The sequence below is a fragment of the Colius striatus genome, chromosome 2, assembly GCF_028858725.1.
Source record: "Colius striatus isolate bColStr4 chromosome 2, bColStr4.1.hap1, whole genome shotgun sequence".
Taxonomy (NCBI): Eukaryota; Metazoa; Chordata; class Aves; order Coliiformes; family Coliidae; genus Colius; species Colius striatus.
The window spans coordinates 9765101-9780523 of record NC_084760.1 but is presented as its reverse complement, the minus strand read 5'-3'; the positions used below and the strand labels follow the sequence as shown (position 1 = coordinate 9780523).

At 41.9% G+C, this 15423-nt stretch overlaps 1 protein-coding gene across 1 annotated transcript; it reads right to left on the bottom strand.

Annotated features, from left to right (window-relative positions):
- Positions 1–1634: 1634 nt before the first annotated feature.
- On the bottom strand, positions 1635–4199 carry CGA (glycoprotein hormones, alpha polypeptide). Its single transcript, XM_010205692.2, has 3 exons — positions 4100–4199; positions 3151–3335; positions 1635–1712 (listed from the first exon to the last, which is right to left on the bottom strand). Exons 1-3 carry the CDS (start codon positions 4197–4199, stop codon positions 1635–1637), a joined length of 363 nt encoding a protein of 120 aa, XP_010203994.1.
- Positions 4200–15423: the final 11224 nt, after the last annotated feature.

Here is a 15423-nt window from a genome sequence, read left to right as displayed (position 1 = left end):
ATCAAGCAGAGGTGAAGTCAGACAACCATGTTGACTGGCAGCTTGACACACTCCACCAACCTCTTTAATACCCTTCTCCTCTGTTTTCCTATACTTGCTCCTCCTCAGTCCACTCTGAACCCCCCCACCACCTTTCTCCACCCTTGTTCCAACTTATAAATCTCTCAGAGCAAGGTTTTCACAGTCCTACAAGCCTCTTCTTCTATCCCTGAAAGAGTTTTGCAGAGCCCATGGCAGGGAGGGAGGCAAGGCTCCAGTTACAGAGCTCAGGCTACATGGCCCTGCCCGAGGCCCCATCACTAATGGCCTATCAATCAGTTGCTGAAGAGGTCTGGTCTCCCTTATCACCTGCTGTTAGGTTTCTCTATCTGCCTGTTTATTTTATCACTTTCCTTGCTAAACTGAAGAGTTGGAGCCAGATAACTTGATGAGGGGGGTGCTCTAACATTCCACAGACCTTCACATACCTCTTTGCTGCCCAAGGTTGCTTTCAGTGGGGAGAAGAATCCATGAGTTGGGAAGTTCACGACTAAATGAAGCAAGAGGGAAAGGCTGGAAGAAGGCATCCATGAATGACACAGTGCTACAGCATCTCATGTCTTCTTTAATAGATGGGCTCCACACTAACTGTTTACTGGCTTTCAATATTTCTATGGTTTTACAATGCAAAATGTGGAAGTTGATTCAGAAGATGCAGACAGAAGTTTATCACTTCACCAACCTGCTATTGTGGGCAGCAGAGGCATGCCAGAGGAGCTCACCTAAGTAAGAGGTCAAGTCTGGCAAGACAAAGAGGTCCAGCTCCCCTGCAAGTGAACTTCAGGAAATGTTTCCCTGCTCTCCCTTTCAGTCCTGCCAAAGTACCGTTCCCAAAGGTGATAATCTTGCAGCTTCAAATCCCTCTCACGTTTGGGAATTACTTAAAGCCCCATACTGTGCTGCTCAAGCATACCCTAAAACAGCTAATACTGTTGTACTACTCCTCTATTCCACCACTGCTAAATGAAACTGTACATTTCTTTTTGTCTGACTCCACATCCATTCACCTTTCTATATGGGAGGAGACTAAGTTCAAAGGAAAACAAAAAATGGCACAGAAAAATAAAGCACTGTGTACAGACGATACTTATGCTTTCTGCCCACAAGGTAAGGAAAAGAATGGAAGAGAAACAGGAGAAATAAAATATCGAATCTTCAAACAAATCTAAACACTGAGTTGAATAAGGAGAAATTATTGCTTCTTCTCCTGTCATTTTCCCATCCTTCCCTTTCTCATCTCTCCCCTCCCTAAATCTAGAAATTAACCGCAGCAGAATCTCTTTTTTGTTGCTTTAAGCTATTAAATCATCATTTTTTCTCGAGAAACATTGATGATTTAACTGACAGTTTATTTTTAATAAATCAAGCGTTTGGTTGTCATGCAAGTGCTGTATTTGGTCCTTAATGGAAAGAATTAAACTTACTTAAATGCATGAAGAAGCAAAGAGGAGATAAAACAGTCATCCATCTTATTCAAAGGTCTACCCAGTGTCTTGAACAGAAAACATAAAGTTTTACACAGCGGTCCTATAAAAGCTGAAAGAAACAAATATTCCATTCACCGTTGTTCTTGAGCGTTAATAAAGGGACAGGCTTTAGGATTTATGATAGTAGCAGGTACTGCAGTGACAATCTGTGTGGTTCTCGATCTTCACGTTGTCCTTAAGGGTAATCTTTAAAAAAAAACCAAAAAGGAAACACACATATAACAAATAAAAAGGATTAACTACACGATAATAAATTAAAAAGCAGATGTCTTAAGCCTTTTTCTTAACCACCAAGTCACAGGGGTTTTTTGAGGTATATCTACTAGAACAGCCTCTGCAGCAGTCTGTAAAGCTGCATCATCACTGGCTTTCAGATCCATACAGTTTTTAACAGGTATAGTGCCATAGTTTAGTGTCCTTAATTTAACACTTCCTAAAGTGCCTCGTTTTCAAGGAATCAAACTGTGAAAAATCGGGAAGTGTCCTTAAAATATTTCACCTGAGGATTGTAAAACCAGAGACTACAAACACGATGAGTCATCTTTAGTTTTAATCTCAACTGAATTTGAGTTGCTGCCTCGGGACAAGTGTAAGGTCTGTGGTCTAGAAAAAGATTTATACTCTACTCAGAGGTCCAGGATGGGTTCAGTTGTAGGTCTCTATAGGTAAGTCAGATATCCGGGCTCTTCTCACAGCCAGTAGAGACCCATTGCTCTGCTCAGCTGCACACACAGTGCTGTCAATTGCCATTTATGATGTCAGAGAGGATCTCATCAAGCCTTCATTTGCCACTCTGTTATGTCTTTTAGGGGTCCTGTGTCTGCCAAACATGCACAGATGTCTTCAGTACCCCAGGGTATCTCAAATGGCACCAAATCTATGAGTGGGTAACTGAACTGAGCCTTAGTCAAGGCACTGAATGAGCCTGGTTCGGGTCATTGTAGGATAAGTTGTTTCAGCTAGCTCACCATTTATTACATCAAATTTAAAGTTTCTTCACCTGGAGCTGCATCACTCTCAAAATAATCAGCTTTAGCAGCATCTGTCTTTAAAATAACCTTCCAGATGAGAGTGTTAAATGCTCAGAGTAGTTCCACACTTTTACAGCTCCCTATTGGTTATACTGTTAAAAGTAAAACACAATCTCAATTAATCTAACGAGCACAGATGGCTTTAGTCCCTTGTTCCCACATATGTAATTGATAGTTTTGAGCAGACAGCTTCCCAGAGAACTCCTGCTTATGCAGCAAAATGACTTATTAAAATCAAATACACACTGCTTAGTGTTTTAGGAGGAGGTGTGCATGCAGGAGAATTGAAAATGTGGGGACAAGTCCACCAACAGGACTGCAGGTGTCACGAGCCAAAGCAGTTTCACTGAAGTCAGTAGCACTGCACCAGTTTCCACATCCCCATTGAATATCAGACTCAGTAATGACTTACACTTTAGTTTCCTCTTTAGAAAAGAAGAGAAAGGATCCAAGTGCAAAAGATAGAAATGCCAAGGATGCTTGTCTCAAATAGTTCTTCAACGTCCCCCAGCAAAAACATATTTTCTATTCACTGCTTCAGCTAAAACTTGCACCCTAAAATAAGCTTAAACAGATCTCATTCACAAGCTCACCTTGGTAAAAGCCTTTGCTACACAGCACGTTGCTTCTGATGTTATGTTCTTTGGAACAAGCATGGTCTTCTTGGACCTCATCGGAGTGGGATAGGCCCGGGAGAAACAGCACCCAGTGCACTGGTAAATGGGTGCTCCTGGCTTGGAAAAGAATCTGTTCTCCCCTAGCTTGCACTCTGGACAACCTGCCATGAAAATGTAAGGAAGAGGATTTTACTTGGTCTCCAGCTGTATTTCCATTTTCAAAAAGAAAGGCAAAGTGCAGGGTGTAAGAGGAAGCACCATCCACATTCTGCTGCTTGGCACACACATCAAAGCTCCCTTCTTAAGGGTCCTTCAACTCTGCAATACATACCAGCTGTAAAAGTAGACTGTGGCTTTCTAGGTAATACACAAGGGTTATTGTGTCTTTTCTGGTTTTCTTTTCAATTTTGTTGACAGTTGTGGAGGGTTTTTTGTATGTCTAGAATTCCTGGATGAGTTCCTATGTGACCTACTCTAGGTGGTCCTGCTCTGGCAGGGGGATTGGACTAGATGATCTTCAACTTGGGTTGAAGAACAAGGTTTCACTTCCTTGTTCAAGTGAACAAGGGTTCACTTCCAACCCTTAAGATTCTGTGATTCTGTCATTCTGTGTAATTGTTTGGTTGGAAAAAGCCTTTAAGATCGAGTCCAATGACTAACCTCACACTACCAAGCCCACCACAAAACCCTCAAAAACTTTCTGCTAGATATAGTTAAATCAGCAGGATTTGGAGAAATCAAGTTTAGAGAAGAAATAGGAAGCATGCTCATAGCTAAATTATCTTGATTTATTATACCTTCACATCTCAATATCAATAAATGCAACTGAACCATAAGATATATGACCACATTTATAAAACATGTGAAAGTTTAATTAATACTCTGCAAATAATTGCCCTATTTCTGAATGCCAGAACCAGCTTACCCTGCATGAGAAACTCTCCATCTGGGACAGCATGAAGAAGGTGCAGAAATACAGACAAAATGGTCAAAGTGACAGCTGCATACTTCCCGTAGCAATCCATGATCTGCCTGGAAATGCAAGTACACACATTTTTAAAGGACTGTTTTGCACTGGGTACAGTACTGGTATCTAGGCTACACATTGATACAGCATTCAGTGCAAGTAATAGAGGCAATTTAGAACTGGGATGGGAAAGTGAAAATGCAGTTGCTGATGTGCATTTTATAGGCTCAGAAAATTGACTTCATCACAACAACAAAAATACACCTTTGTCTCTGGCCTTAACAAGTTTGGGTTGGGTTTTTTTTTCCTGAATATTAACACAAGCCACAGCATATGAACTTCAAATGTCATAACTGTCTAATATTTATGGCAGAAACTACAGGGTCTGGGACTCGGAAAGACTAATTTCATGGAAAATTATTTCACATCAGGACATAATTTCCTGAACCAAGAGTCAGATTATTTGTCCACACACTGAAATGGCCTCGAGTTGTGCCAAGGGAGGTTTAGATTGGCTATCAGGAAAAACTTGTTCACCAAAAGGGTTGTCAAGCATGGGAATGGGCTGCACAGGGAAGGACTGAGTCACCATCCCTGGAGGCATTTACAAGCTGTGTAGATGAGGTGCAGAGGGACATGGTTTAGTGGTGGACGTAGCAGTGCTGGGTTAACAGTTGGAGTTGATGATCTTAAAGGTCTTTTCCAGCCTAAACAATTCTGTGATTTTATAACTTTCATCTATAAATAGATTTTCATAGTCCTGTCCCTTGGTGAGGGAATGCTCCTCTGATCTATGTACATGCTCTAGAGTGCTCAAGGAGACCTGGTGCTGACAGAGAACTCAGGAGGGCTTGAAACAGTCCTAGGGCCACCTGTCTCACCCAGAGCCAGAGGAGTCCCAGGGAGTTCAGCACTGCTGCAACCTTCTGGCTGAAATTTCTTTTAGCCTTCCTTTTGCTGATGCAGCAACTTGGCTTTTGGGTTGTGAGTAACAGAAAGTAAGTTTGTTATAAACAAATCCTTGTCAGCCTGAACTTTTAAGGTTCTTTTCAGTAGGTTAATTTGTGCAAGGCTACATGTAGCACTGCACATCTGTCCTTCTGCAGCTAGTGTAGGAGATGAACCCGTTGTAAACAGTGTAACACTTGTTCTCTGGGTAGTTCAACAGAAATGCAGTTGTGTGGCTATATTTGATCCAGATCAAATCTATGCTATAATGGAATGGATACCTCTGATACAAATAATGGAGGGGAATCATAATAGTAAAAGGCAGGACATATAATCTGTGACCCTGTGAATAAAATTTAAAATGATCTGCTTGATTAGGGGAGGGCTGAGGCAGGAATGAAACCTCAGTTCTCCCCATATCCATCTGATGTAAGGGCTACATGCAGATGCTTTTTGGTAACTACCAAAGGACCTTTAAAATTATTCTGAAGCATTTTGTGCCAGCCTGTCAGAGGCAAAGAACTAGGCATAAGAATCTGATGTTTCTCTTGATCCAGAGAACTGCTATGTGCATATGTCATGGCCTGGGAGGACCTTGTGGGAGTTTACTACAGGCCATTTGAACCGGAGCAGGGTTCCACAGGGGCTGTTCTGGGGCCAGTCTGACTCAATGTCTTCATCAAGGACCTGGATGAAGGGACAGAGTGTACCCTCAGCAAGTTGGCTGATGACACCAAACTGGGAGCACTGGTTGATTCCCCAGAGGCTGTGCTGCCATTCAGTGGGATCTCGACCAGCTTGAGGGCTGGACAGAGAGGAACCTCATGAGGTTCAACAAGGACAAGTGCAGAGTCCTGCATCTGGGAAGGAACAATCCCCTGCACCAGGACAGGCTGGGGATTGACCTGCTGGAGAGCAGCTCTGCAGAGAGACCTGGGAGTGGTGAATGATAATAAACTAAATATGAGCCAGCAATGTGCCCTCGTGGCCAAGAAGGCCAATGGCATCCTGGGGGCATCAAGAAGAGTGTGGGCAGCAGGTCAAGGGAGGTTCTTCTCCCCCTCTCCTCTGCCCTGGTGAGGCCTCATCTGAAGTCCTGTGTCCAGTTCTGGGCTCCTCAGCTCAAGAGGGACAGGGAAGTGCTGGAGACAGTCCAGTGGAAGGTTACAAAGACGATGAGGGGACTGGAATATCTCTCTTACAAGCAAAGACTGTGAGACCCATGACTCTTTAGCCTGGACAAGAGAAGACTGAGGAAGGATATTATCAACACTTTCAAATACTTAAAGAGTGGGCGTTGAGAGGATGAGGCAAGTGTTTTTTCTGTAGTTCAGGACACGTGGTATGGGGCACAAGCTGGAGTATAGGAAGTTCCCCTTGAACATGAGAAACTTCTTTACTGTGAGGGTAACACTGGCACAGGCTGGCCAGGGAGGGTGTGGAGTCTTCTTCTCTGGATGGATGACTTCTCACTTGGATGACTTACTGATCAAGGTGAATCTGCTTTAGCAGAGAGTTGGACTAGATGGTCTCCAGAGATCCTTTCCAACCCTTACCAATCTGTGATTCTGTGTGACTCCGCCTCTGGAAAGTCAGGCAGGATCTAAGTTAGGCTAAAGATGCCACACATTGTCAGATCTTGGATTCTTCTGAGCTATGAACATATAAACCAAAATACAGAACCTCACCTCTGCCCTTGTCAATGTTGAAATGTAGTATTTTAGGCATGAAGTTTATCATCTTCTTTCTCAAGCACAGAGTCTCTGTATTGTACTGACAACTTCATTGTGCCAAACTACAGGTCATTTTGGTCCAGTCTCTCACTGAGAAAACAAATTTTCACCCTTAAAAATGATTTTCTTCTGAAACATAAGCCTGAGCCCTTCTTGTAGAAATGATCAGGAATGACATATATCCCACGGTGAAGTAATTGGGTCCATGGAGAAAAGGAGGTATAAAGAATGTGAAATATTAATTCCCCACCTGGGGCAGCCCATGCAGGTGACAGAGACAGCAGCACTGCTTCACCCCACTAGGCTGATTAGGGACAGTCTTGTCTGGAAGGATTGAGCCTCAAGGATTTTTTACTGCTGATAAACAGACTGCATTTCAACAGGGAGACTTTCCCTGCCCTTGTAGATTATCCTGTGAGGGATTCTGGGCTGAGCACTACTCACCTTCACCCTGAGAGAATGTTTGGTTGGGTCTGGTTTACTGGCTCCACTTGTTCTTGACTGGCTTCAGTCAAGCAACCCAGGCAGAATCCCAAGCCCACAGCCCCTAATCACTAAACTATTTACCTGCCTTCTCAGAATCGTTATCTGATCATGCAGATCTCCCCACCTCTGCAGTCACCCACCCAGGCTATGCCTGAAGCTGACTGACAGCTTGTTTGGGCTGTCTCTGAACTGCAGTGCTGAGGGTACCTCTAGAGTCTTGCAACTGGATCTTTTAAACAGCTTCTTCTGTGCCTTTGTAGAGCACCTGATCCTTTGATATTAAAACACTGAAACTGTCACACAAGAGCATGATTTGCTATGACTGATGTGCAGGATAAGGCCCCAAACTGACAACACTGATTTATACATTTTTAGATACTGAAAGTTACTCTGCTAAGCAAGGGAAAAAATAAAGCATTCAGTCCTTAACTGCTTCACAGCTTCTCTTCTTCCAAATCATAGAATGGTACAGGTTGGAAGGGACCTTTAGAGATCATCTAGTCCAACCTCCCAGTCAATGCTGCTACTCCATCAAGAATATTCCCCAGGGACAGATCAAATTGTGGCCTCAAATATTTCTAAAAATGAGGTGACAATGAGAAGGACAATAATATCAGCAACACAGAATTTGATCTTCAGATTTGCTCTAGAGGTTATATTTAATCATGCTTTAATGATCAGAGAAGGTATGGCCAACCCTAACCAGGAAGGATGGTAGGAAATCAAGTATAGTGAAACAAAGATAGCTTTCACACAACTGAGACGTACCTCTTTGCCCATTTTGCATCTATACAGCAGAATTCCTGCAAAGACTGCCACAATGATGCAAACATTCAAATCATGCCTGCTCACATCTGGAGGGAGAGGCAGGCCTGAGGTGGTCCAAGGAATAAGGCTGCTTGACACATATCTGAGAGTCAACCTGTAGCCCTTAGATGCATGCAAACAGAGTACTGACTAGCAGAGGGATACTCCATCACTGCACAAACTCCCAGAGATATATGGGGACCTGAAGCTGCCACACTCAGGTCAGCAGGTCTTGACTCATTGATTAAACAGACATAAAATGCAGCTATCAAAGGTAGCAGTTCAGATGGCAGCAGAGCATAGGCCTTACAACGTAGCTTTGAAATCAGGAAACAAAATCAAAGAGAACTCCATCTTTGCAGCAATCAGAAATCAAAGGTGGCAGAAATCAAAGGCAGGATAACAAGAACATGACCCTTGCCTGACTGGGGTTAGCAAAGTGGAAAGCAAATTTATGAGCAAGATATGCAGTGCTCTCCAATACAACCAATGAAGGCATAAAAGGGGAAACAAAGCTCTCTCTAATTAAGACATCAAAAGCTGTCAATAGAGACTGATCTGAAGCCCCACTAAACTGAATGACTAAGAGGCCATTGAGGCTGCAATTAACAGGAGGCAAGGGCTGGCTGCTGGGTACAAGTAGCTTCTCTTCCCTCCCAAAAGTCAGTCCATGCTGGCAGAAAACAGGATCAGGAGTTTAAAGCAGCCCATAAGGAACAGGAAGAAAAGCCATTGGGAGCAATTGTGGAAGCACTGGAAAGCAGCATTTGGAAGAGGTATCAAAAAGTCAGTTCAAGGTATGTATGTGTGTGTGCAGGCTGAATGCAGCCTTTAGTTACCCATCTCTGCTTGGGCTTTTACCAAGATCCTACCTAAGTACAAGAAATCATCTCCTGATGTTAGTTAACAGCTGGCAAAGGAAACAGGCTGCCATCAACACAGGAGCCCCAGAGGAGTGTTGAACACAGCTCTCAGATTTCTGAGAAGCAGCTGCCAGGTGCCCTGTTACCTCAACAAGAGTAACCTGTGTCCACAGGAGAAAGGTGGGTATTCATACTGTTTTGATCCACAGCCTCCTACAGTCCTGCCAAACGTTTCAGGAACTGAACTAAGCTCAGCCATATCCATGGAGTCACGCAGAATAAATTTGTTGGATCCCCCTCTCCAGAAAATAAGGCATGTTTTAAGGTTATTTGCTGTATATGCTTTTTCCAGACCCATAGATGGGGTGTGACTGCCAGCAGACTTGCTGCACTGTCATGCAATCTCACAGTTTAACATCAAGACCTGCTCCATGCCAATGGACATTCTCCATGGTACAAGGAGTTGGATGGAATGGCTCACACACCAGTAGAAGACTGACAGACTTTTCCAAACAACCTGTTTCCACATCATCCTGAGCTTTTTGATAGCCTGGATGCTCCAATGTCTCCAATAAGACACCAGACAGAGGAATAACATCACAACCCCTGACTGATCATTCCATGATTGTATGCTATTTGCTGGAGGCACAGTGTCATTCTCCATCCTAATCTAAGAACACGCAATGCTATGATTTGGTACATTATAAGGGCTTGAGGTAATCCCAGAGGGAAGTTGTTTAAAATACATTAACCAAAAGGGGAATTGAAATTGCTGTTTTGCACTTCTTCTGTTGAGCCAGACTGTCAGGCTCATTCAAAAAACACCAAAGCTACCTGTCAATAAAATCCAGGTGTGAACTTCTTTACTCTTCTAATGCAACAGCAGTTTTGCCTGATGGTCTTACATGGTTTTCTGACTGTGCCCATGCTGCTAATCCAGTTAGTGTCTACACCACTCACTTCACCTCACCATCAAATCAAAGGAAGCTTTTACTTTGCTCCATCAAACATTACCTTTCTTAAGCTCTTGGAACATTATATAGTATATTAATTTCAGCAGCTCTTTGGTCATTTGAAGTCTTCCTCAGCAGTCAAAATCTCACTTCATTATTTACATTACCTTGTCTTTTTCTGAAGGTAAGTTAACCTGTTACCATCACAAAAACAGATGACCCTCTGTATTCACAAACAGGTCATCTGTTCAGGTACCCACAGGACTCTGTGAATGCCTTTACATTCATGTGAAGCTCCACTGGATCAGAATCCCTTGTCTAACTCTGTGGTGCATGTCCTGGCAAAGACACTTTTCACATTGTGCTCATTCTTTCTGGGATGCCTGGCTGTTGTGTCACAGCAGCGAAGAACTAAAAGTGCCAGAGCTTCATTTGCAGCCCACTGTCATGCACACAGTAATCTGTCAGCAAACCACCAAAGACTGAAAAATCTTGACTAATTTAACATATTGGTTTTTTAACATATTTATTTCTGACTGACAACTTAAAGACTCTAAAAGATGTGGGTTGCATAACATTTTACATTTGGCAGCAACACCATTGACCAGGAGAAAAACTCAAGGTTACTGACATAACATTACTGATCAGAAATCACAAAATATCATGATTTAACTGCAGTACAATTGTAGAACCTTCTTTTATCTTATGTACACAGCTACTGCAACCCCAAACACTCATATGTTTAGTCCAAATGCAACCTATTAATTTTCAAAGTTAAAACTTTGACAGAATGGGAGGAGAAGAAAACTTCTGGAGAGAAGAGAAAGAGAATGTAAAAACATACTTAATTGTTCCTTTTTAATAGCAACAAAAAAGCTAAAACTATGTTACCTCCTGTGTGCAAGAAGAATAAATCTGACAGCTGAGAAACTGCAGGATGGTGTCTGAAGGTGAGCTGTCCTTGATGCTTGGATGTACTTTCCCAAAACTGATCTATGAAAAAGTTGCATCTTTCTTTTATACCAGTAAAGTGAGATCATATTCCTCACCCACACCTAAGCCATAGGATCAACTGTACATTTTATCTAATGACTGAAAATTACTTTATGTAATTACCAGCCCACCATGCTGATCTTATCTCAAACTTGACTTTCATAAAGATTATTTTCTTTTCTTATATAATGAAGGCAAGGTCAGTTTGAGAGCACAAGCTCAGTGCTGCGTGAGCTTCCTGGGGCACTCAAATATCGAGTATCCAGTCATTTGCTGCAGTGTTCAACGAACAGGTCTCATTTTTTAAAAGGAAGTGTCACTAAGGCTTCCTAACACTCCTTATTAAACTGGAGGATAGATATTTTTTAAAAAAAAACAAACACTTTTACAGAAGTGGCATTGCTTTAGTAAAATGTAAGAAAAAATGAAGAGTGGCAGAGATCTATCCAAACATTTAAAAGAATAATCTCCATTTGAATTTAATGCCTAGAGAATGAATGCATGGATAAATACAAAAGAATTGTCTTTTCAAAGACTAGATTTCTGGCAAGATTTCATCTTGGTTCTGAGTAAATGTAACAGAGGCACTTCTGAAAATTGCATCAAAATGTAGATTTTTCAGGCTTAGGGATTTATAAGTCCTCATTTCCAAGTGACAGAGTTTTTGTTGATGCTGGCTGAATAAACAGATCCACCGCTGCCTTCTGCTGTGGTGCAGCACTTGCAACAACACAACTCTTCCCCTTCCTGCTTCTGCAAGGGGGTTGGACTAGATGATCTCTAAAGGTCCCTTCCAACCCTACTATTCTATGATTCCCAAAGGAGCGATGTATATCCAAACTACCCCAGGAACAGTCCCTGGCAATGCAGACAGTCCTGGGTTGGTTCTCAGAGTGAATCCTGAAACCTTATTGTGTTTTCAAGTCCTGGAGACTTGAAGGAGGTTCCCTTCAGATGTCAGAAGTTCACTTCAGAAGGTACTGCCTAAAACCCGAGTTCCTTGCTATAAGCTGCCTTTATAGTCAAAGGAGAGAAATTGTCCGAAAGACCTTTTCTATACGAGATTAAATGGCTTTTCCAGTGCACCTATTTTTCATCATTGAGAGACCAAGGTAACTAGCATGGACTGCTCACTGCTCTACACTTAGAGGTTTACAAATGTTTTGTAGCTTTAAGAAACTCCTAAACATCCAAAGGATTAAAATTACTTTTTATACACTTACTTTTTGTCATTCCCTGTTGGAGAAGTGATATTGAAAGAGAAGCCTATAGCTTCCTGTGTTCCTATGAAAATGAGCCTTTGACTCGCAACTCAATCTATCTCTTCCAAAATGTGTATTGTACAGACAGATTTGGTGAAACACACCTGTCCAGATTTCTGCTGTTCAGTTCTCTTGTCCTTTGCCTTGACTCTCTTTTTAATAACAGCAGCACTCTCAGACTCTGTTAAGCTATTTCAGACACATTTTTCGCAACCTTATCATCTCTTCCTTCCCTAACATCCTCACCTGCTTCGAGGTGTCAGACACCTTTTTCTCTTCTATTTATTCACCTGATCGCTGTAACAAAATTAAACTCAAAAACAACTGTCCCCAGACTATACTTGGTTTGAAACTGGCCTCTGCTTCAAAACTGAAGATGGATTTCTGCACCTGGAAGCCTGTCTGGTTTCTGATCCAACAATACAAGCTGGTCTAATAAAAGATAAATTAAAAAAGCCTCACTCCTTACAATCTTGTTTCATTTAATAACAAAAGCATAAGGTTGAAATTTGAAAGGTATTGGTAAACATAGTTCAGTGAGAAATATTTCCCTGGAAGACAAAAGCTTGGTATTTCTTCTCGTTCAAAGCAAAAATCAGTGAAAATTGCTGAAATATAGACAGAGTATCTCTGACTTCATAGAATCACAGAATGGTAGGGGTTGGAAGGGACCTTTAGAGATCATCTAGTCCAACTCCCCTGCAGAAGCAGAGTCACCTAGATCAGGTCACATAGGAACATGTCCAGGCAGGTACTGAAGACCTCCAAGGAAGGAGCCTCCACAACCCCTCTGGGCAGCCTGTGCCAGGGCTCCCTCACCTCACAGTGAAATAGTTTTTTCTGATGTTTAAGTGGAACTTTTTGTGTTCCAGCTTCATCCCATTATCCCTTGTACTGTTGCTAGCTACCATTGAAAAAAGGGATGTCCCAACCTCCTGACACCCACCCTTTAGATATTTCTAAATGTTAATAAGATCTCCCCTCAGTCTTCTCTTCTCCAGACTAAACAGCTCTGTCGTGCCCATTGCGTACTCATCCCAGCTTGTAGTCCTACAAGGAGACCAAGGAGGATTTATGATGCCTCACAAAAGCAGAAAACTAGCTTTATCATCAGGAAAATAAGCAATGATTGTATTGTATATTGATATTTAGCACTTATTTACCTATGCATTGTAACATGATCAACCAGTAAAAAGGAAATGCTATACAAACCAGTATTTTCATTAGAAGGAACCAAGCACAGTGACATTGCACACACAGCACTTTAATAAGTGCCCGCACACACCCTGGTACTTTTTTCCTATCAGAATGCCTTAGGAATAAATCTTGTGAAGTCAATGGAATTACACTGGTATAAAAGATAGTTTAAAAAAAGCTCTTATTTTTATTAAGAGGATTTCTTACTTTAGCTGCTCCAAATCTCCAACTAAAAATACTTGGTCAAATCTGTCTTAATGTGTGACTGAATGGGAAATGAGAGTGTGGATCAGAGTTTGGGGGGGTTTGGGGGTTAACCTCTAGTTTATTAAACAAGGTATTCTTAAATCACTTAGCAATACCCTCACAGATTTTTGCCACACTCAGATATTTTATGGTCTATATCAGTATATGGATAAAACGATAGGTAAATATATACATCAAAATGGACCATGAAATATGTTCTGCCACGATCAGTATTTTGTTTCCTATTTGTAAGAGCAGAAAGAGTCATTCTGAGATAGACAAAAGCAATAAACTGCTAAGCTTTTCAAGTTTCTTTGAGGCCATTATGTACTTAAATTGGTTTGGGACTCTGTTAAGGAACATAAGTGAAACTGAATACAGCGCTTCTGAAGACTGAAATCAGTGTGAGCTCAGCACCTGAATTTTGCTCAGTTTCAGAACTTCTGGCTCTCTTCTAGGAGCTGGGTCCCTACAGCTCTTTCTCTGGCTTTCTCTAGGGGTTTCATGCCTCTTCCCCCACTCTGCCAGATGCTGTCTCATAAGGTATCTGTCCTACTTCCCTACTTAACAATATCTGCTTATCTGCAGGCTTCTTCCTGATGCTGCCTCGTCCTCACTAGACAAAAGCTTTTCTACTTTGCCACTCAGCACTGACAGTGCTGGGCATCTCCCAGCACTATCAGTTAAAGAACAGGAAAGGGCTCTCTTGCTTCAGATAATAAACTCTTCTATTAAAAAAACCCCCTCAATTTAATAAGCAGATGCACACCCCAAATGTGGTCACAGATTAGAACTATTAAACAGAATCTACTTCCTTTCAATAATAGTTATACAAAGTTTGCTATATCTTACCCTTGAAGAAAAAACAGTCCAGCATACCTGCTTTTGGGGTTTAATCACTGCTACATTCATCAGAACTATTCCTGCCTTCTGTCTGTTTTTCCCTATTCTTTGTCTATAAGCAAGCAAGAAGAAACAATCTTTAAAATCAAGTTCTGACAGCATTTTTGGCTTGTAGAAAGAAGCAGGTTGAGTTCTGGAGGATTTTACTTGTTAAACAATAAATCACATTTCAAAACTTCACAGAATCATTGAAGTTGAAAAAGACCTTTAAAATCATTGAGTCCAATCATTCACCTCACACTGCCAGGCCCATCACTAAACTAAACCATATCCCTCAGCACCTCATCTATGCATTTGTTGAGTATCTCTAGGGATGGTGACTCCACCAGCTCCCTGGGCAGCCCCTTCCAATGCTTAAGAACCCTATCAGTGAAAAAGTTCTTCCTAATCTCCCTTGGTGCAGCTTGAACTCATTTCCTCATGTCTTATTATTTGTTACTGGAGAAAGCAGATCAACTTTCACCTCACTACAACTCCCCTTCAAATAGTTGTAGAGAGTGATCATGTCTCCTCTCAGCCTCCTCTTCTCCAGGTTAAACATTGACAGATCCCTCAGCTGCTCCTCATCAGACTTGTTTTCCACACCCTTCTCCAGCTCTGTTGCCTGTCTTTGGACACCCTCCTCCAAATGCAGCCAAAATCCAGCCTTGATCATTTGTGCAAACTCAGAAACCAGCAGCCCCCTGTCTGAAATTGGAATGGCTCACCCAACACCAGAAATTCCTCTATCCTTCTTCCTTGTAATCTTGGAATACCTTCTTGACTTCTTTGTCCAGTTGTTCCCTGAAAGTTGACACAGCTCCCACAATTCTGAGTCTGCACCAGACCCTGCATGAGAAGCCATCCTGGAGTGCTGGTACTATCCTTTGCATTTTGGGTGTCACTTCCAAA